This window comes from Oncorhynchus nerka, linkage group LG14 (assembly GCF_034236695.1).
Source record: "Oncorhynchus nerka isolate Pitt River linkage group LG14, Oner_Uvic_2.0, whole genome shotgun sequence".
In the NCBI taxonomy this organism is placed as follows: domain Eukaryota; kingdom Metazoa; phylum Chordata; class Actinopteri; order Salmoniformes; family Salmonidae; genus Oncorhynchus; species Oncorhynchus nerka.
In genome coordinates, this window is record NC_088409.1 from 29,901,167 (window position 1) to 29,924,733 (window position 23,567).

A 23,567-nucleotide genomic window follows, 5' to 3' on the forward strand; every position below is an offset into this window, starting at 1 on the left:
ACAGAGAAAACAGACATGGTAGCTGTCTAGCTGCAGTTAGATCACTAAGGCCTCTCGCGCAGCACTCATCTTTCCTCTGCCTGTCTCACTCTATCCATTCCTGTCCTCCATCCCAGAGATGTGGCTATTAAATAGAATTACATCTCTCCTGCATGTTTACATGGCGAGACACACGACATAATTGAACGAAAGTCACTTCCAGATACAGCGCTCGTTAAATGTAAATATTGAATCTTGAAAGCAATAACAGGTTGAATTCAAGTAAAGCACAAGTATCTATGAACAGAAGACACTGTATCGCTGAAGGCAGCAGCGTGGTATGGAATAAAGCATTTGAATGAAATAGACTGACTGCACTACAGTGTGTATATACTCTTCTATTGATCTCTAATGGTCAAACATTGTTTCATGATCCAACGATGAACGTTCTGACGCAATGTGGCGAGCAGCGGTGCAAAGACAAAACATTGAAAACTTACATTTGGGTTACTTTAATTTTGCAGATACATGCTATTACAGTTTAATGTACACCAGTCTTAACACCTGGACACACTGCAAATTACTAGCGCACCTTATTGTAAATCATCCTTTTATAATACAATCTTGAGTTCATTTACTGTTAAGGGAAGTTTGGGGGGGAGAGAGAGAGGTAGAGCGAGAGAGGTAGAGAGAGAGGTAGAGAGAGAGGTAGAGTTAGAGAGGTAGAGAGGTAGAGAGAGAGAAGTAGAGAGAGAGAGGTAGAGAGAGAGAGGTAGAGAGAGAGAAGTAGAGAGAGAGAGGTAGAGAGATAGAGGTAGAGAGGTAGAGGTAGAGAGGTAGAGAGAAAGAGAGAGAGAGGTAGAGGTAGAGAGAGAGAGGTAGAGTGAGAGAGGTAGAGAGGTATAGAGGTAGAGAGAGAGGTAGAGGTAGAGAGAGAGGTAGAGAAAGAGATGTAGATAGGTAGAGGTAGAGCGAGAGAGGTAGATAGGTAGAGAAAGAGAGAGAGAGGTAGAGAGGTAGAGAGAGAGAGGTAGAGATGTAGAGAGAGAGAGGTAGAGAGGTAGAGAGAGAGAGGTAGAGAGGTAGAGGTAGAGCAAGAAAGGTAGAGAGAGAGGTGGAGGTAGAGAGGTAGAGAGAGAGAGAACCCAGAGAGCCCATTTTCTTTTGTCGACTAAAGACCGTCATATTCTGTCCATTGTTTTCGGTTGGAAAAACAGCTTTGTTTGAAATCTGCTGAGCTAGCGACGGTCCAATCACACTGCCAATTACAGAGCATTGTGTTGCATGGTGATATTCTCTTTCCTTCCTGTAAAATAACAGTCATTAACCCAGACGCTACTAATAACGTTACCTGCCAACCGCCCTGCCAAGCCTGTCCCATTCTGTCCTCTCGCCACTTTTAATTTCCTTCCTAAGCCTGTGTATTGATTCTATCCCTCCTCCTATCTCCCCCATCCCCGTCCCCCCTCCATCCTACCTCCCCCATCCCCCCTACCTCCCCCATCCCCGTCCTCCTACCTCCCCCATCTCCTCTCCCCTCCTCCTACCTCCCCGTCCCCCTCCTCCTACCTCCTCCATCCCCCTCCTCCTACCTTCCCTGTCCCCCTCCTCCTACCTCCTCCATCCCCCTCCTCCTACCTCCCCGTCCCCCTCCTCCTACCTCCTCCATCCCCCTCCTCCTACCTCCCCGTCCCCCTCCTCCTACCTCCTCCATCCCCCTCCGCCTACCTCCCCGTCCCCCTCCTCCTACCTCCTCCATCCCCCTCCTCCTACCTCCCCGTCCCCCTCCTCCTACCTCCTCCATCCCCCTCCTCCTACCTCCCCGTCCCCCTCCTCCTCCCTCCCCGTCCCCCTCCTCCTCCCTCCCCGTCCCCCTCCTCCTCCCTCCCCCCGTCCCCCTCCTCCTACCTCCCCATCCCCCTCCTCCTACCTCCCCGTCCCCCCTCCTCCTCCCTCCCCGTCCCCCTCCTCCTACCTCCTCCATCCCCTCCTCCTACCTCCCCGTCCCCCTCCTCCTACCTCCTCCATCCCCCTCCTCCTACCTCCCCCATCCCGTCTCCCATCTCCCCCATCCCATCCCCCTCCTCCTACCTCCCCGTCCCCCTCCTCCTACCTCCCCCAATCTCCCCATCCCCCAATGTCCCCCATCACCCTCCTCCTACCTCCCCCATCCCCCAATCTCCCCATCCCATCTCCCCTATCCCCCAATCTCCCCCATCCCCCAATCTCCCCCATCCCCGTCTCCCATCTCCCTCCTATGTCCCCTTATGCTTTTATTAATAATACAAAGCAATAACAAGTGTGTCACAACCCGAAATTTCACAAGAGCAATTAATGAGATGAATCTAAAGCCAGCGGACGTGTTTCCCACTCTCTTTACAGCTTTACCCCTCAGCCCACTGGGACCACCTCCTACCTCCCTATCCCCCCCTCTCTCTGTCTTCCTCTCCTCACACCCTCTGCCGAGTCCAACTTCTGAAAGGGGCCGGAGACAGAGAGAGAGAGACAGAGGCTTGGGGAAAAAAAACGTTTTGTTACCGACACTGAGCAAAAAAAAGCTGCGGTGGTAAATTCTGAGGAAGAGGAGAGCAAGAGAGAAATATGGATAGGCTGAGAGATAAAGAGATTAATAAAAGATAGAGGGGAATAGATGAGATTGAAAGGTAGTTGGTGAGGGAGGTGAAATAGGGCGGATGTATTAAATCCACAGAAGTTAATCTCTTCCTGCCTTCTAAGCTCAGCTCATTTCAAAGATGCTTATGAATCCTATACATGTAAATGCATAGGTGGGGGGTGGTGGAACATCATCTCCATGGGAGTGTTTAGGTCTGTTAGATGCAGTCACCGAGCCACTGAACCGGTGGGCTCAACACCAGTAGCACTCTCTGCACTCCTTTATACATACTAGTACACTGTATATACTGTGTACATGAACGCATCTTAGAGGAGTCATTTAATTACCTTAGGTTAAATGGAGCATCTCTGCATGGGCGAGTATGTTTCGGGTAATTGTTCATCACTAGTATATGAACCTGTGTGAGGGTGTAAGCATGTTCATGAACGAATGTATGTCTGCGTTCACATGAGTTTCTGTACCTATGTATTTTGCCTCGTGTGTGGATGTGTTTGTGCGCATGCACGTGTGTGAATGAGTGTGCACGTGTGTGAATGAGTGTGCACGTGTGTGAAGGTGAAAGCGTAGTATAATATGTGTGTGAAAAATAAAAACGATTTATTTGTGTGATTTAGATTACAATGTGTGAGTGTGAGTGAGAGAGAGGAGCTGGGCATCTGAATGGCAGGGCTATGCAGTCAGGTACAGCTGTGTAATTGTTAGGGTGGCTGCAAGGCAGAGCTCCACTCTCCCACCCGCAGCCATTCACATCATTTCATGAGTGGTTGAGCACACCGTTAGCAGAGCACACCGTTAGCAGAGCACACCGTTAGCTGAGCACACCGTTAGCAGAGCAAACCGTTAGCAGAGCACACCGTTAGCAGAGCACACCGTTAGCTGAGCACACCGTTAGCAGAGCACACCGTTAGCTGAGCACACCGTTAGAAGAGCACACCGTTAGCTGAGCACACCGTTAGCTGAGCACACCGTTAGCAGAGCACACCGTTAGCAGAGCACACCGTTAGCAGAGCACACCGTTAGCTGAGCACACCGTTAGCTGAGCACACCGTTAGCAGAGCACACCGTTAGCTGAGCACACCGTTAGCTGAGCACACCGTTAGTAGAGCACACCGTTAGCAGAGCACACCGTTAGCAGAGCACACCGTTAGCTGAGCACACCGTTAGCAGAGATGCGTTGAGACAATGGCTGTGTGTGTGTGTGTGTGTGTGTGTGTGTGTGTGTGTGTGAGAGAGTGTGTGTGTGTGTGAGTGTGTGTAAGTGTGAGTGTGTGAGCGAGAGAAAGGAAAGTAATTGAGAGAATTGACACCGGATTGTGGGTTATATTAGTATTATATCTGTATATCTCTTATATCTGTATTCCCAGTCATGTGAAATTCATAGATCAGGGCCTAATCAATTTATTTCAATCAGCCCGATTGTTGAAATTGTTGCATGTTGGATTTATATATTTTTTCAGTATAGATGGCCATATATAACAGATTAAGATCTAATATAAACAGAATGAAAGATAGAGGAGAGGAAAGGAGAGAGAAAAGAGCCGTTGAGAAGGGAGGGAGGAAAGGAGAGAGAAAAAAGCAGTTGAGAAGGGAGGAAAGGAGAGAGAAAAGAGCCGTTGAGAAGGGAGGGAGGAAAGGAGAGAGAAAAAAGCAGTTGAGAAGGGAGGGAGGAAAGGAGAGAGAAAAGAGCTGTTGAGAAGGGAGGGAGGAAAGGAGAGAGAAAAAAGCCGTTGAGAAGGGAGGGAGGAAAGGAGAGAGAAAAGAGCCGTTGAGAAGGGAGGGAGGAAAGGAGAGAGAAAAGAGCCGTTGAGAAGGGAGAGAGGAAAGGAGAAAGAAAAGAGCCGTTGAGAAGGGAGGGAGGAAAGGGTAGAGGAAATAAAGACAGAAAAGTGTATCTGATCAGACAGATTGGTTGGTTTGTTTCTCCACAACATCATCCCGGTTTGGGCTGCGGAGAAAGATGAATTAAAAATGAATGTTTATAAACGGAGCTAAACGTCCCCTCTGCTGTAAATAAGAGCTTCCATCCGCTTTCATTCAGACTTAGCGGATAGAGGAGATGGAGAGAAAGATGGATGGGGAGAAAGCAGGAGAGGAAAAGAGGGGAGGTTGGTTGGAAGCGAGGGAGTATAGGAGAGGTAGATGAAAGCAGAGGGATGGAGGTATATAGGGTCTCAAAAGGGAATGCCAATGGGGGAAATATCTAATTTGAGAAGTGCAGCACAGCACAGGAAAATGCAGAGTTCAGCAAGCCCTGTGCAAGAGAGATGTGGAGGGTAAGCTAGAGCAACTGCAAAATAGAAAGAGAGAGAGGGAGAGTGTGAGAGAAAGAGAAACACAGAGAGAGAAACAGAGAAAGAGAAAGAGAGAAACAAAGAGAGACAGAGAGAAAGAGAAAGAGTGATGAAGAGAAACAGAGAGAGAGAGAGAGAGAGAGAGAGAGAGAGAGAGAGAGAGAGAGAGAGAGAGAGAAGAGAGAGAAAGAGAAAGAGAGAGAGAGAGAGAGAGGAAAGAGAGAAACAGAGAGAGAGAGAAAGAGAGAAACAAAGAGAGAGAGAGAAGAGAGAGAAAGAGAAAGAGTGATGAAGAGAAACAGAGAGACAGAGAGAAAGAGAGAGAAAGAAAAAGAATGATGAAGAGAAACAGAGAAAGAGAGAGAGAGAGAGAAAGAGAGAGAGAGAGAGAAAGAGAGAGAGAGAGAAAGAGAGAGAGAGAGATCCAAAATAAAACAATAACAGACAGGGGAAAGACAAGGAGGGCTGCAAAACACATTCTCTATGCAAATGAGGAGGGAAAGCAACACCACAGGCGTTGATGCTGGCCACCTGGGCCCAGTCAAACCTTCCCAACACACCTGGCCATCACATCCCTGTATCCCGGGGTCAGAATCAGAGAGGGGAGGAGGGAGAGAGTGTGGCGGGGGGAGAGATCGGGGAGACGATGGAGGATGGCGGCCAAGAGATCAATCACCAAACAGTGGGGCTACCGAGGTAGCAAACGTCCCCCTGCAGAAATCTGTCTGCCCTCCTTCCCTTTTAACTGGGGAGCCTGTATCCTGCTGATCGGCTCTAATTCAACCATTGTGCGGCTGCTAAATACACACACCACTGCCTGTGTGTATGTGTGTGTGTGTGTGTGTGTGTGTGTGTGTGTGTGTGTGTGTGTGTGTGTGGCTATTGTCACAGAAGTGCACTGCTGGGATGGAGATGGACTGACAAGGGGAGGGGATAGAGAGATGGCAATGAAAGCTATTGACGGTCTGTGGTGAGTACACACAATACCACTTAATCACTTCTGTGCCTTCGCCACTCTGGGGTAGGGCAGTGTGTGTGTGTGTGTGTGTGTGTGTGTGTGTGTGTGTGTGTGTGTGTGTGTGTGTGTGTGTGTGTGTGTGTGTGTGTGTGTGTGTGTGTGTGTGTGTGTGTGAGAGAGAGAGCCATTGAAATAATGAGGGGGGAAAAGAGAGAGGGATTAATGTAAATGAAAAAAAGAAAACATTTACATTTAAGTCATTTAGCAGACGCTCTTATCCAGAGCGACTAAGACTTGAAAAGAGAGAAACAGGTTCTGAACGGGGACAAAGGGAAGAGAAAGGTATGCCAAGCTACAAGGAAAACAGAGAGAAAGGTATGCCAAGCTACAAGGAAAACAGAGAGAAAGGTATGCCAAGCTACAAGGAAAACAAAGAGAAAGGTATGACAAGCTACAAGGAAAACAGAGAGAAATGTATGCCAAGCTACAAGGAAAACAAAGAGAAAGGTATGCCAAGCTACAAGGAAAACAGAGAGAAAGGTATGCCAAGCTACAAGGAAAACAAAGAGAAAGGTATGCCAAGCTACAAGGAAAACAGAGAGAAAGGTATGCCAAGCTACAAGGAAAACAAAGAGAAAGGTATGACAAGCTACAAGGAAAACAGAGAGAAATGTATGCCAAGCTACAAGGAAAACAGAGGGAAAGGTATGCCAAGCTACAAGGAAAACAGAGAGAAAGGTATGCCAAGCTACAAGGAAAACAAAGAGAAAGGTATGCCAAGCTACAAGGAAAACAAAGAGAAAAGTATGCCAAGCTACAAGGAAAACAAAGAGAAAGGTATGCCAAGCTACAAGGAAAACAGAGAGAAAGGTATGCCAAGCAACAAGGAAAACAAATAGAAAGGTATGCCAAGCTACAAGGAAAACAGAGAGAAAGGTATGCCAAGCTACAAGGAAAACAAAGAGAAAGGTATGCCAAGCTACAAGGAAAACAGAGAGAAAGGTATGCCAAGCTACAAGGAAAACAAAGAGAAAGGTATGCCAAGCTACAAGGAAAACAGAGAGAAAGGTATGCCAAGCTACAAGGAAAACAAAGAGAAAGGTATGCCAAGCTACAAGGAAAACAAAGAGAAAGGTATGCCAAGCTACAAGGAAAACAGAGAGAAAGGTATGCCAAGCTACAAGGAAAACAAAGAGAAAGGTATGCCAAGCTACAAGGAAAACAGAGAGAAAGGTATGCCAAGCTACAAGGAAAACAAAGAGAAAGGTATGACAAGCTACAAGGAAAACAGAGAGAAAGGTATGCCAAGCTACAAGGAAAACAGAGAGAAAGGTATGCCAAGCTACAAGGAAAACAAAGAGAAAGGTATGCCAAGCTACAAGGAAAACAAAGAGAAAGGTATGCCAAGCTACAAGGAAAACAGAGAGAAAGGTATGCCAAGCTACAAGGAAAACAGAGAGAAAGGTATGCCAAGCTACAAGGAAAACAAAGAGAAAGGTATGCCAAGCTACAAGGAAAACAGAGAGAAAGGTATGCCAAGCTACAAGGAAAACAAAGAGAAAGGTATGACAAGCTACAAGGAAAACAGAGAGAAAGGTATGCCAAGCTACAAGGAAAACAAAGAGAAAGGTATGCCAAGCTACAAGGAAAACAAAGAGAAAGGTATGCCAAGCTACAAGGAAAACAGAGAGAAAGGTATGCCAAGCTACAAGGAAAACAGAGAGAAAGGTATGCCAAGCTACAAGGAAAACAAAGAGAAAGGTATGCCAAGCTACAAGGAAAACAGAGAGAAAGGTATGCCAAGCTACAAGGAAAACAGAGGGAAAGGTATGCCAAGCTACAAGGAAAACAGAGAGAAAGGTATGCCAAGCTACAAGGAAAACAGAGGGAAAGGTATGCCAAGCTACAAGGAAAACAGAGAGAAAGGTATGCCAAGCTACAAGGAAAACAGAGAGAAAGGTATGCCAAGCTACAAGGAAAACAGAGAGAAAGGTATGCCAAGCTACAAGGAAAACAGAGAGAAAGAAGATGGGTTTAAGTACATTGACGAGCTGCACCAGGTGTGTTCCTCCCGTCTGATACATCATCCTTAGAAGCTCATCAGAAAAGGCCAGTATGTGGCCTGACATTTGAACTGTGCAGAGAAAATTTCAGCCCAAACTAATTCAAGTAAATTCCTCAGCAAAATCCAAGGTCTCTCCGGGAGAGTGTGTGTGTGTGTGTCCTCCACAGTGCCTGCCACATTGCAAAATTATTTATCCATCACCCATCTTTGGGGATCAACCTGGTTTTTAATTACCAATGTTTTATGTTTGTTTTTAATTTTCTGTGTAAGCCCATTAATCACGTTCCCCTCAACACCACTCAAATCCATCTCCCCAAGCCATGGAATTGCATATAAAAGTAGGCCAGACTTAGTGGAGAGACTTCTACATGATCTGATCAACAGCAAGGTCACAGGAGGACATTTTGGGGCAACACTATCTGCCATCATGGATCTTTGACACTAAATACAAGGGCATTGTATTGTTTCAAACTGAGTGCTAAGCTATTGTGGAGAGAGGAGACCAGTACACATAACAGGCCTATAACAAGGCGTATCCATGGAACAGACATGAATACCAACTAGAATACCAGTCCCTTCGTGGACTCTTTCCATTGAAATCCATTGGCCACAACAAGCCTGTTCATTTTCATTTTCCATTTCCCCAACAAGGCAGAGTAGGCAACCGTTCCAATGTTCTGCCTGTGGTTCTGGCTGTGCAGACTAACGTCCATATCTGGGTCCTCTCTGTCGAATCACCTCAATATCAATGGCTGGCTCGCTGTTAGGCTGTGTGACTGTCCTGTCCTGTTCTGCCAGACAGAGAGAGAGGCTAGGGAGAGGGCCCAGGCCCGTCTGTTAGGCTGTGTGACTGTCCTGTCCTGTTCTGCCAGACAGAGAGAGGGGCTAGGGAGAGGGCCCAGGCCTGTCTGTTAGGCTGTGTGACTGTCCTGTCCTGTTCTGCCAGACAGAGAGAGAGGCTAGGGAGAGGAGAGGGCCCAGGCCCGTCTGTTAGGCTGTGTGACTGTCCTGTCCTGTTCTGCCAGACAGAGAGAGAGGCTAGGGAGAGGAGAGGGCCCAGGCCCGTCTGTTAGGCTGTGTGACTGTCCTGTCCTGTTCTGCCAGACAGAGAGAGAGGCTAGGGAGAGGAGAGGGCCCAGGCCCGTCTGTTAGGCTGTGTGACTGTCCTGTCCTGTTCTGCCAGACAGAGAGAGAGGCTAGGGAGAGGAGAGGGCCCAGGCCCGTCTGTTAGGCTGTGTGACTGTCCTGTCCTGTTCTGCCAGACAGAGAGAGAGGCTAGGAAGGGGAGAGGGCCCAGGCCCATCTGTTAGGCTGTGTGACTGTCCTGTCCTGTTCTGCCAGACAGAGAGAGAGGCTAGGGAGAGGAGAGGGCCAAGGCCCGTCTGCAGAGGGGTTGGGTTAAATGCGGAAGACACATTTCAGTTGAAGGCATTCAGTTGTACAACTGACTAGGTATCCCCCTTTCCCTTTCCCATTACACCCTCTCAGATGAACATGGAGATATCAGCATCTGGACTGTCTCTGAGAGGCTGCATCCAGCCACAGAGCCAGGCAGCGGTACATCTATCACTCCATGCACCGCTGTAAACTACAGAGAGCCCAGAGAACAGCACACCACACTCACTGAAATGAGGTGAATCCAGCTCTACCTGCTTATCACCTTCTAACCATCCTGACAAACGACTCCTTAGTGACAGAGCTATAAACTCAACAAGCACTAACCCGTCTTCAAGGTCGCTGGTGCTTGGCCGTTTTCTTAGCGCCGGCCGCGCTTCTCAGAGCGTAACAGTCTCTCCCTTTAAAAAAGGAGAGTTCCACTGTGAGGTGAGATCATCTCTTCCCATCGGAGCCAGAGATCCTTTCTTCCCTCTGCGCAGGTGGCCCACACCGCTTTGTTCCCATCGGAGCCAGAGATCCTTTCTTCCCTCTGCGCAGGTGGCCCGCACCGCTTTGTTCCCATCGGAGCCAGAGATCCTTTCTTCCCTCTGCGCAGGTGGCCCACACCGCTTTGTTCCCATCGGAGCCAGAGATGCTTTCTTCCCTCTGCGCAGGTGGCCCGCACCGCTTTGTTCCCATCGGAGCCAGAGATGCTTTCTTCCCTCTGCGCAGGTGGCCCGCACCGCTTTGTTCCCATCGGAGCCAGAGATCCTTCCTCTTGGCCCTTTGTTCCCATCGGAGCCAGAGATCCTTTCTTCCCTCTGCGCAGGTGGCCCACACCGCTTTGTTCCCATCGGAGCCAGAGATCCTTTCTTCCCTCTCTGCGCAGGTGGCCCACACCGCTTTGTTCCCATCGGAGCCAGAGATCCTTTCTTCCCTCTGCGCAGGTGGCCCACACCGCTTTGTTCCCATGTTCCCCTCTGCGCAGGTGGCCCACACCGCTTTGTTCCCAGCCAGAGATCCTTTCTTCCCTCTGGTGGCCCAGGTGTTCCCATCGCCAGAGATCCTTTCTTCCCTCTGCGCACCCACACCGCTTTGTTCCCATCGGAGCCAGAGATCCTTTCTTCCCTCTGCGCAGGTGGCCCACACCGCTTTGTTCCCATCGGAGCCAGAGATCCTTTCTTCCCTCTGCGCAGGTGGCCCGCACCGCTTTGTTCCCATCGGAGCCAGAGATCCTTTCTTCCCTCTGCGCAGGTGGCCCACACCGCTTTGTTTTCTCATCGAAAGGACTGCATGAATTGATGATCTTATGAATCTGTAAAAAAGCCCTGCAAATCATCTGGGTAAATCTCCCCGCAGCAACATTTAGCACCTCACTAGAGTCTGTCCCTCTCCGGCCCCCCTCTTTCCTCTGGAACGCTTAGGGGTCTTTAAGTGTGGCGAACTTTTCGAGGATTGTTTTCATGTGCTGGTAATTAATTGCCCCTAATTAAGGGTGGTTTACGGTTTACTAATGAAGCGGATCAAAGCTCACTCCTGACACTAAAGCTGTTGTCTCAGGCTGAGAGAGAGAGTTGGGTGTGGTTCATGCCATTAAAAGCGATGCTACTGTAGAGCGATTCCAGGGGTGTGTGTCAACAATGAGGTCGGTTTGGTTTCGGTTGTGATTATTTGGGTTGAATGCTATAACGCAGGATCTAACAATTAATAGAAGTCCCATGATGGTAGTGACTGCCCATTACTGATGATCAACTATTAACCATCATTTATTCAAATTACTTTACTAAAATATTATTATCAATTAGCTGTTAATAAACAAAAAAATAACTAAAATTTAGATTTTTCGGCTCAGCACTAGTCAACAATTATCTGGCCTCCCTCCAGAACCATATTGCTCAATCTTGTGTATTTGATCTGGTGGCAGCAGTTATCCTTTTCACTGAATCTAGCAATCAACAGACATGCTTGTTGTTGAAAGAGCATATGGGACGGCTCAGATAAACAAAGCATTATGTTGGTAACAGCTAATAATGACAAGCCCACTGAGAAACTTTCTTCTGCAACTCCCCCACTTCAAACACACATTAGGAGCCAAACAACTCATTATCGCCATTATCGTAATTAGCTGGCCTGAATAAGGAACACAATCCGTCTGGAATATCAATGTTTCATCCAAGTCCTAAAAAACTCCTTCCATCAAGACAAAAAACCAACCACAGCCAACGGGCAGATTCACAGTAGATATGAGTCTGCACTGAGACGGGGGCATTGGGAGACATTCTAAGATGGTGACCTCATCGCAGACCTTTTCAAACGTGTTGTGGTGACCTTTAAATACGTGAGTCTGATTTCCCTTCAAGAACGACTAAACAAGCCGATCGGCGCGTGTTTTTCTGTTGCTCATTAGAAAAATGAGATTTCAGTTTTGGAGTTGTGTTTCTTGACCGATTCCGCTTTTGGTTAATGATGTTTGTCCCCCAAGAGACACTGTAGACACGGAAGCCTATTTCACTTCCCTCAAAATCCCCAGAATGAATGTAAGACAACTCAAGAGATCTTCATTTTGATGTTTTCATTGCACAATTTGACATATAACTAAGGTGTTCTGTGCAGTATTTCTCAAGTAAAAACATGTGAAACAAAGTCCGAGCTGCTGGACAGGTCTGTCTCACTGTCTCTGTTATTGGATAGAGAGTAATCACCACAGCTGTTCACCCTATGTTAGTGGGCCAATGGACATCATCAAACCAAAACCCAACCTTTATTTACCCGTTGTGATGCACCAATGTTCCAAACTCTGATTAAGACAAGGCTGACTTCATGACTCATATCGGTGCCCCATACGGCGTTTTAAAAAGCAACAAATATCTTTGAAAGGCAGTCACTCTTTAAGAGAGAAAGACTGAACATTTCCAGAGCTCATCAAGACATCCCATTATTAAGAATTAGAATTCCTGGTAAATGGCAAGCTGCTGAATGGCTGTGTGTGTTACGGAGGGGGTTCAGGGAGGTTTCTGAGAAGGTCATTTCAAGAGGAAATCTTAGTCATTTGAAGAGGGGGGTGGGGAGGTTAATACTGAAAGCTGAGTACTACTGTGCTGTTCTACACACTATGTAAGTGGGAGCATAGCGACCTGAGAGAATGACAGACAACAGTCTATGTCATTGTGTGTGTGTGTGTGTTGTATAGAATGAGCTCATGGCCTCTTTTCTCTGCGTAGTCTACACAGCACCCACTCCTCTCTTACATGGCCATCGTGTCTCTCTCCCACTCCTCTTTCCACTCTGCCGCTTTGGATCTCTGTACATTGCCTGTGGTCACACCTGTTCTTAATCTCTCCCCCTCTTTCTACTTCTCTTCCTCCAGATTTACACCTCTCGAGTGGCTAGATGTGCTTTATCATTCGACCCATCAGATTTGCCACCAAGGCTCCTTATAGGACATATCACTGCACTCTACACTCTTCTGTAAACTGGTCATCTCTGTATACCCGTCGCAAGACCAACTGGTTGATGCTTATTTATAAAACCCTATAAGGCCTCACTCCACCTTATCTGAGATATCTATTGCAGCCCTCATCCTTCACATACAACACCCGTTCTGCCATTCACATTATGTTAAAGGTCCCCAAAGCACACACATCGTTGAGTCGCTCGTCTTTTCAGTTCACTGCAGCTAGCGACTGGAACGAGCTGCAACAAACATTCAAACTGGACAGTTTTATCTCAATCTCTTTATTCAAAGACTCAATCATGGACACTCTTACAGACAGTTGTGGCTGCTTTGTGTGATGTATTGCTCTCTACCTTCTTCCCTTTATGCTGCTGTCTGTACCCAATAATGTTTGTACCCTGTTTTGTGTTGTGCTGCTGCCATGTTGTTGTCATGTTGTGCTGCTACCATGTTGTGTCATGTTGTGTTGCTACCATGCTGTTGTCATGTGTTGCTGCCATGCTGTTGTCATGTGTTGCTGCCATGCTATGTTGTTGTCTTAAGTCTCTCTTCATGTGGTGTTGTGTTGTCTCTCTTGTCGTGATGTGTGTTTTGTCCTATATTTTTAATCCCAGCCCCTGCAGGAGGCCTTTTGGTAGGCTGTCATTGTAAATAAAAATGTGTTCTTAACTGACTTGCCTGGTTAAACAAAAGTTCAATAAAAAGGCTCTGCATGGGCAGATTCATCTTCCTTGTCTTTCTCCACCCTTCCATTTTCAACTCCAAATCCTGCAATCATTCACTCGTTTGTTGGACTCCTCTCTCCGTCTCTCACCCCGACTCTCAGCCGGTCCGCTCCACTGGTCTGTGACGTCCGCTCAGGGCTCCTTCCCTCTTTCCCAGCTTCCCTCTTTCCCAGGCCCAGCAAGCAGCAATATACACCCTCCTCTTTCTCCTCTCTTATCACCCTCTCCCTTCCCAGTATAAACCACCTCCAACAGAGCCAGACTTCAGGGGGACTGGTCTGCGTGTCATGCCCTGCTGAGGAAGCCTCACCTGGGCTAATCTCTGTGTCTCTCATCCCCCTGACCCTGGAGGAGCCCCTAATATAGCCCATTCAGAATCTGTACTCAGACTGTACTCATGAGCTAACGATGGGACAGTATTAGCCCCATTACACTGTTGTGCCTTACACTCCAATGTAAGATGGCTAACCACTCATCACAGGTGATTTGAAGTGTGTGCATGTGTCTGTGTGTGTGTGAGCGGGCGTGCTTCGGTCTGCTTCCCTCTTCATCCTCATCAAGCAATGGGAGACATGTATTAGCTCCGTTGCTCAAGCAGCACCCAGGTTTCAACACTCCAATTTGGCCTTTCAGTTCAATCAGCTCCTATCATCCAATCAAGGCTGGCGAGGGCTCTAACGCCGTCTGAGTGGGTATAATCACTGTGGTTACAGTGTTACCGGGGGCCTTCCATCCCGCTGTGTTAGTGCCAGGCCATCCGGGAGTCACGGAGACAGGTGTCAGCAGGGTGGAACAGGGTGTTAAACAAGCAAGGGGGGCAAAGGAGAGGGGGCGGTGTTTACCCAGAATCATGGCAACAAAGTCCTCAATAGGAAGGAATGTTCACCCCTGTGACTTCCCCTTCTTCAAGCTCTATATCCTGTTTTCTCTTTAGCCCTGTTTCTCTCTCTCTCTTTCCCACTCCCTCTCCCTAGTTCTCTCATTGTCCCTGTTTCTTGCTATTGTTGAATTCAATTCCGAGGTCCTTCACATAAGAGTGTGGTGCACATAGAACACACAGCAGTAGCACCGATACTACACAAAGTGTCAAGCGATGGTGAAGTGGGAATCGATGCTCTGATTTCACAGTCTCAACAGCAAAACAAACACACAGACAGCGGTAAGGAACATAAAGAGCCCCGGCCCAAGAGACAGAAGGTCAGAACATACAGAGAGACATGAGAAAAGGCTGTCAGTTTACTGACCAAGAAGCTGTGGAGGAGAGAGGAGCAGACACTCAGCGGGAGATTAAAGAACAGATTGATTGACAGGCTGAGAGAGCCAGAAAATAAGGATGTCCTTGACATCTCCTCTTCACCATAACATCTTCCCAGAGAAGTTGGTGGAAAGCCAATTACTCAGACATAGACTTGTCATAAGGACAGCTTAGGTAAATCACTGTTATTATTAGCATGTTTAGCACTCTCTGAGGAGATGTAAATGATTCTAAATTAACTTCCGTTTTAAACAATCAAGTCAATATATATATATTTTTAATAATTCCTCACAAATCCACATTTTTTATTTTGTTGGACTGAAAAGAAACAAATGAGATATCCGACTAAAATCATCTACATGGCTGCCTTCTGCCTTTCCATTGCCAGTGTCCACAATCTATTTATATCCTGTCGACTTCTCACTGCGGACAGATCAGCTACTGTAAGTAGTAAACAGGAAGTGAACTATGGCATGTGACCGACTGCCAAGTCTGATAGAGGCCAAGTCATCTCAATACTCTCAAAGTGGCTTCCTCTCTTCCTCTCCTTCCCTCCCTCTGCAGTCTGCACTGACATTGATGAGCTAGACATTCCTGATGGGCTTCTACCATGTTGCTTTCACATATCCTGTGTTTTCAGATCAGTGTGTAGAGGAAGAGAGAAGAGACTAAGAGGAATATACTTAAGACTTGAGATATTGCCCATATTTCCATAGTTCCATTGTTATGGATGAGACGGTGGGCTAGTTGGAAATGAGAGAATCATTACAGTTAAATGCATCACCTGCACTAAACAGTCAGCTAGGAAATCTTCAATCCATGAGTAATGGAACCATAAAACCAAAGGAGGGAAGAATAAAACTCGCCCACGTTACGCTCCGTAACTCACGCTCTCTCTCGTTCACCGTTGTGACTTTGTGAAAAGCGACACACTCAAATTTGTTTATGAGTTGATCCCTTCAGTGTTCCGTAGTGCAGAAGACAGAGCTTCTGTTTTGACAGCAGATAGCCTTTAAACTAAATCAGCTGATCAAACTGCTGTGATACTGCCGTGCCAGGCTGAATACAAACAAACCTGAGTATCGCCCCAATCATGTTGACTTGACGGGCACGCCAGCATCGTATGATAACGTTTGATTTTCCCATTGTGTCGTCCCACTAGAGAGGAATCATGAAATAACGATGTATCACAGAGAAATTCCAACATTGGCATCGCTCAAGAACTTTATTATGGCACTTCTGTGGGAAGAGGAGGACGTTCCACTATTTTAATTCAATTGTCGACAACCTTATTTTATTTGGAGTAGAATTATCAAAGGTTTGGATCAAAGGATAAAATCTTGGCTTACGCTGAAGACTTCTTCGATGCATTAAAGAACAAAGTGGTGAGCTGAACTAGTGATTCCGGCGTAATCTAGAAGAAAGAACAAGTGAATCCTGCTCTGACATGATGCCAAACTATGCCTGACAAGCATAAAAAAACGGCTCAGGCTGACAGCGTCTTGCGTAATCACTCATCTTCTTGCATTAGACAGTAACCTGATCAAACTGTGTCGGCTGTCCTCTGAAGTCGCAGCGTGTGTGTGTGTGTGTGTATGCCTGCTTCCCTATATGTTAGTGTGTTTAAGGCAGAATAAGACGGTGACTCACACCGACATTGATTTATACTCGGCGCATGTGAATGTGTACGTGTGCACACCGACAATAATTGATATTCAAATCTTCTCCCCCCAAGTCCATCCAATTGCTACCGTTTTTCAACCGCCAGGGTCTTTAGCAGATCCATGGCCCAGATGCATGATGACAAGGGGTTCAAACAGATGGCTCTCATTGCATGCAGTCACATAAACAAATGGAGGTGATTAAATGCCCAGAGGTGATAGGAGCAGCAGTAATAGCAGACGGGCTGGGGTGCAGTGTGGTGGTAGTGGTGCTGGTAGCAGCAGAGGTGGCATTAGCAGTATTACAGTGAGGGGGAAAAAGTATTTGATCCCCTGCTGATTTTGTACGTTTGCCCACTTACAAAGAAATGATCAGTCTATAATTTTAATGGTAGGTTTATTTGAACAATGAGAGACAGAATAACAACAACAAAAATCCAGAAAAACGCATGTCAAAAATTGTATAAATTGATTTGCATTTTAATGAGGGAAATAAGTATTTGATCCCCTCTCAATCAGAAAGATTTCTGGCCCCCAGGTGTCTTTTATACAGGTAACGAGCTGAGATTATGAGCACAATCTTAAAGGGAGTGCTTCTAATCTCAGTTTGTTACCTGTATAAAAGACACCTGTCCACAGAAGCAATCAATCAATCAGATTCCAAACTCTCCACCATGGCCAAGACCAAAGAGCTCTCTAAGGATGTCAGGGACAAGATTGTAGACCTACACAAGGATGGAATGGGCTACAAGACCATCGCCAAGCAGCTTGGTGAGAAGGTGACAACAGTTGGTGCGATTATTCTCAAATGGAAGAAACACGAAAGAACTGTCAATCTCCCTCAGCCTGAGGCTCCATGCAAGATCTCACCTCGTGGAGTTGCAATGATCATGAGAACGATGAGGAATCAGTTCAGAACTTGTTAGGTGAGAATTATCTGTTAATTGAATTATTAGAATATTCCACCCTGAAACATATAATTGTATGGAAGTGATTAGAATGTATAAAATCATAATCAATAAATGTGTAGTCCTAGTCAGAATTAGGGTAAAACAATATGTCTTTATGGTATTATAAACACAGACTGTCTGAGCTTGGTGCCGACCTGACTAGAGATTGGGAGAGAACCGGGAGTATGTGTCAAGAACAAGGTCACAAAGCTCTGGCGGCTAGGTAGCAGGACATGTGTGTGCGTATGGCTGTGTGAATGTGTGGGCGTGAGAAGTCAGTATAAAATGAATTGTTTTGTATTCTTGACATTAGAACGTTCTCTGAATAAACTGTACTAACCTTTTGTATAAGCTGAGTATTTGACTAATTATTATTATACCCATGGTCTAACAAACCTCTGGGATTGGTCAGAGCTATTGATTGATTGTTATTATCATTGGGATTGTAAATTCTCTTATCAGAACTACATGGAAGGATCTTGTCAATGATCTCAAGGCAGCTTGGGCCATAGTCACCAAGAAAACAATTGGTAACACACTACGCCGTGAAGGACTGAAATCCTGCAGCGCCCGCAAGGTCCCCCTGCTCAAAAGAGCACATATACATGCACGTCTGAAGTTTGCCACTGAACATCTGAATGATTCAGAAGACATCTGGGTGAAAGTGTTGTGGTCAGATGAGACCAAAATTGAGCTCTTTGGCATCAACTCAACGCGCTGTGTTTGGAGGAGGAGGAATGCTGCCTATGACCCCAAGAACACCATCCCCACCGTCAAACATGGAGGTGGAAAAATTATACTTTGGGGTGTTTTTCTGCTAAGGGGACAGGACAACTTCACCGCATCAAAGGGACGATGGACGGGGCCATGTACCTCCTTCCCTCAGCCAGGGCATTGAAAATGGGTCGTGAATGGGTATTCCAGCATGACAATGACCCAAAACACACGGCCAAGGCAACAAAGGAGTGGCTCAAGAAGAAGCACATTAAGGTCCTGGAGTGGCCTAGCCAGTCTCAAGACCTTAATCCCATAGAAAATATGTGGAGGGAGCTGAAGGTTCGAGTTGCCAAACGTCATCCTCAAAACCTTAATGACTTGGAGAAGATCTGCAAAGAGGAGTGGGACAAAATCCCTCCTGAGATGTGTGCAAACCTGGTGGCCAACTACAAGAAACGTCTGACCTCTGTGATTGCCAACAAGGGTTTTGCCACCAAGTACTAAGTCATGTTTTGCAGAGGGGTCAAATACTTATTTCCCTCATTAAAATGCAAATAAATGTATAACATTTTTGACATGCGTTTCCTGTATTTTTTTGTTGTTATTATGTCTCTCACTTGTTCAAATAAACCTACCATTAAAATTATAGACGGATCATTTCTTTGTCAGTGGGCAAACGTACAAAATCAGCAGGGGATCAAATACTTTTTTCCCTCACTGTAGGAGCTCTGCAGTATGGCAACTGCTCGGCCTGAGGGTAGTGTGTACGGCTCAGTACATCACTGGGGCCAAGCTTCTGCCATCCAGGACCACTATACCCGTCGTTGTCAGAGGAAGGCCCTAAAAATGGTCAATGACTCCAGACACCCTAGTCATATAATGTTCTCTCTGCTACCGCACAGCAAGCGGTACCAGAGCACCAAGTCTAGGTCCAAAAGGCTTCTTACCAGCTTCTACCCCCAAGCCATAAAACTCCTGAACATCTAATCAAATGGCTAACTGGATCATTCCCCCCCCCCCCCCTTTTACGCTGCTGCCAATCTCTGTTATTATCTATGCATAAGTCACTTTAATAACTCTACCCACGTATACATATTACCTGGACTAACAACGACTCTGTACCGGCACCTCCTGTATATAGCCAAGCTATTGTTCTTTTACTGTTGCTCTTTAATTATTTTTTACTTTTATTCATTTTTTAAAAGGTATTTTTCTTAAAACTGCATTGTTGGTTAAGGGCTTGTAAGTAAGCATTTCACTGTAAGGTCAGTGTTGTGTTTGGCACATGTGACAAATAACATTTGATTTGATTTGCTCTGGGGATGCTCTGGCAGTTTGGCCTGCAGCTGTAGCGGATCACCCACACACACATACAACAGAACCCCGATACAGAGCTCTCAGTGTGTGTGTGTGTGTGTGTGTGTGTGTCCCTCAGGCTTGCCCAGCAGACACGCGCTGTGAAGTCCTCCTTGCCTCTGCTTTGCTTTGCTTCTTCTTCATCTCTCTCTCTCTCACTCCCCATCGCTTTCTGTCCCTCTCTTTCTCCTCCTCTTAGGTTGCCATCTCTGGCTGCCTCCCTGTCTTTACATCACTCTGTCTATTCATCCATCCAATCAATCCATCCATCTCACTCTCTGCCATAGTCAGAGGGCCTCTCTTTTTCTCCCTTTCCCTCGTCTCCCTCCTCTATCTCCCCTTTAAATTAGTTTTCTTGATTTCCATCCTGATTTGCATGATGAAGGGGTGTTGAAAACCAGCCATCTCTCCAGCTCCATCTCCTCACTGCCGCTCTGCCGCTCTGCCTCTCCTCCAACGCCCTCTTTCTATCACTCTCCTCCAGCTCCCTACCCCATTCCAGCTCCCCATAAACTCGACCACGTTACATGTCATGATTCCTTACTCCCCTCAGCTGACTCCCCACCCCCCCAGCCCTGTCACTGGCTTGATTAATGACAGTGATCACCAACCAGGCCCCAGCCAAGGCAGCCTGCAGCTCTGACAAAACCCTGCACAGTAAGCAGCACAAACACCTTTCTCTCTTACTCCAGTAAAGGATACACGCACATACAGTAACACACTCATGCATATACCATCATTCTCTCTCTCCCTCTCTTGGCTATAGAGCAGCAGCTGTGGAATACACACATAGGGGTACGGAGGAAAGACTCATGTTTCTCCAACAGTAGACATCATCGGCAGGCACAGCACCGCTCTGTGACAATACACACAGTATGGAAGCAAGATCTTAACCCATTCACTGCCTTGCTAGAAGCATAATCAATATTACTGAATATAAAGACATCAGCCTACACTACAGCGTAATAACTTAGTAATAGCTCATGGGTACTATATGGGAACCTATAAAACAACCCTATCCACACAACCCACTTCTAATTCCTGTGTTAGAATCATGAGAATTGTAACTCATTCTAATAAACATTGATGCAGGCTGAGCTAAAGCAATTCCTCTCGGATACAAACAGATGGTGAAACCAAAGCCATGCAGTAAAAAGAGCAAGTTGTCTTGGAGATGACATTAATCCATATCTCCAGTGTGCAGCACATGCACTTCTCATGGGATGGTGAGCATGAAATAGGCTGTCCCTATGGGAACAGAACGGAACAGGTTGGGACAATCCCTGGGTAAAGGGAGAGAGGACAATAGTAGACTCCAGCACTGCCGTAGGGTGCCTGGCTGGCTTTAATGATCATTCTGCAATACAACACTTATAGATATCAGACCATCTGATAAGGTGTTGAGAACTCAAAGCTTCCAGAACACATAATGTGGAGAATGTCAGAAAATGAGTAGTAATCTATCAGACGAACATATGAGGCTAGGGATACTGGGCTAGCACACTGCACCTGTCTGTCCCCAGAACCCAGGGATCAAAATGACTCTGCCGAGGACGCTGTCAGCAGTGACTGACTGGACAGAGAATGTGTGGTAGTAGTGGGCTTCTCTGCTCTGCTGCGGTATTTGTCATGAACAGGCATGTGGCTGAATCGATATTCACACTGTGCGGTTACATAGCCTATGCGCATGGCGCGCACAGTCGTATATCTAGCTATACACCTCGTTATGTGTATTCCAAACTATGTTCTGTCGATACAAATGATGAAGTGGAAGATGTATAGGTTACGGCGTATGATGGCGATGCAATGTACAATTAAATGTCATATAAGATTTGAACACTGGCCAAAAGGTACAATGGTGGCAATGACTTTTAGTTTTGTTTTCAATATGGGGTCGTAACAACGCATGTCTGCATATAATACTACCTGTCCAAACACAGAAAATAAACCATGTTACCATGTAGCATCAATATATCGATGTGTAGGTGAAACATCAACGATGTGTGTTCAATGAGATACAGACCTCATCCGTCTTTAAAAAAAGCTTCACAGACCACATGCGGCGCGTAATCGCATATGCACAATCACCACTGTCCCAGGCAGGCAGCGGGCAGTCCTATCCACTGACAAAATATATCATTTACATGACGAAATAGCCTGCGGTGCATATTTAGCGTTTAGGTTATTGTCACGCACTCCTTTCCCTGTCAACAAAGGTCAGTGCAAGTCCCTACAGAAAGTATGAATCTCTCGTTTCTGAGTCTTTCTTTATATCATTCCCAAATAGAAAACGTTCTTACCTGTCCCCATAAGAGATAGCAAAGTGATGACAGACAAGGGAACGCAGTAGTTCCACACCGCCGTAAATGCCATCGTTGATAGTCCCGCTGATCTCTTTTTTGATATTCCTCTTCCTTGGAGAAATCAAAGTGACGTGAACCCGCAGGTTCACCCGCGAATAAAGCCTGGAGTGTGTCTGGTTCTGTTTAATAACATTCACTGGGGTCTTTTTACATTAAAAAACTGCATACTACTAGACACATACACCCATTTTTTTCTCGTTGACGTGAATAAACGACCGTGGTTTGGACAGTTTTTCTTGGTTACTTAAATATATTTAAAAGCAAGCAGAGAGGGCGGGACTCGGAACTGTTCTCTGACCAATAAGAAGCAAGGAGCAAGTGGAGGATTGTATATAAAGATGAGGGTGTGTTTAGAAAACAGGGGAGAGGGAGGGAACATACTACAATATATATCTATATCAATCAATCAATGTATGTAGGCTACTATAAACCTGATTGATAACAAGCATTAACAGCCTACCAAATAAAAGGTATTTACGAAACATGCATAGTTAGGCCAACATGTATGATTCAAATTCAATGAGATGAATTAAAGAATATATGCACTACTGTTCAAAAGTTTGAGGTCACTTAGAAATGTACTTGTTTTAGAAAAAAAGAAGAAAGAATTTTTGTGCATTAAAATAACTTAAAATTGACCAGAAATACAGTATAGACATGGTTAATGTTGTAAAGGACTATTGTAGCTGGAAACAGCTGATTATTTTAATGGAATATCTACATAGGTGTACAGAGGCCCACTATCAGCAACCATCATTCCTGTGTTCCAATGGCACGTTGTCTTCGCTAATCCAAGTTCATCATTTTAAAAGGATAATTGATTATTAGAAAACCCTTTCGCAATTAGGTTAGCACAGCAGAAAACTGTTGTTCTGATTAAAGAAGCAATAAAACTGGCCTTCATTAGACTAGTTGAGTATCTGGAGCATCAGCATTTGTGGGTTCGATTACAGGCTCAAAATGGCCAGAAACAAATAACTTTCTTCTGAAACTCATCAGTCTATTCTTGTACTGAGAATTGAAGGCTATTCCATGTGAGAAATTGCCAAGAAACTGAAGATCTCGTACAACGCTGTGTACTACTCCCTTCACAGAACAGCACAAACTGGGTTAACCAGAATAGAAAGTGGAGTGGGAGGCCCCGGTGCAGAACTGAGCAAGAGGACAAGTACATTAGAGTGTCTAGTTTGAGAAACAGACGCCTCACAAGTCCTCAACTGGCAGCTTCATTAAATAGTACCCGTAAAACACCAGTCTCAACGTCAACAGTGAAGAGGCGACTCCGGAGTGCTGGCCTTCGAGGCAGAGTTCCTCTGTCCAGTGTCTGTGTTATTTTGCCCATCTTAATCTTTTCTCTTTATTGGCCAGTCTGAGATATGGCTTTTTCTTTGCAACTCTGCCTAGGAGGCCAGCATCCCGGAGTCACCTCTTCACTGTTGACGTTGAGACTGGTGTTTTGTAGGTACTATTTAATGAAGCTGCCAGTTGAGGACTTCCACAGCGTCTATTAAAACATTCCCCCAACCAGAAACTGTAGATTGATGGCAGCATTCACGCAAAACTGAAAGCGCGAACCACTGCTTTTAATCAGGGCAAGCTGACCAGAAACATGACCGAATACAAACAGTGTAGCTATTCCCTCCGCAAGGCAATCAAACAAGCTAAGCATCAGTATAGAGACAAAGTAGAGTCGCAATTCAACGGCTCAGACACGAGAGGTATGTGGCAGGGTCTACAGTCAATCACAGACCACAAAAGGAAAACCAGCCCTGTCACGGACC

General features: G+C 46.0%; 1 protein-coding gene across 2 annotated transcripts in view; it reads right to left on the bottom strand.

The window, feature by feature from the left end:
* The window catches only part of cadm4 (cell adhesion molecule 4), a 219,415-nt gene extending 197,397 nt beyond the window's left edge, over nt 1-22,018 (bottom strand). Inside the window, exon 1 of one of the 2 annotated variants that reach the window (XM_065027952.1) lies at nt 21,724-22,018. In XM_065027952.1, the coding sequence (XP_064884024.1) occupies nt 21,724-21,796 (73 nt within the window). In that variant the 5' untranslated portion in view covers nt 21,797-22,018. The remainder of the gene's footprint in view (nt 1-21,723) is intronic. The other variant, XM_065027955.1, reaches the window with a different exon arrangement.
* Between the last annotated feature and the right edge of the window lie 1,549 nt (nt 22,019-23,567).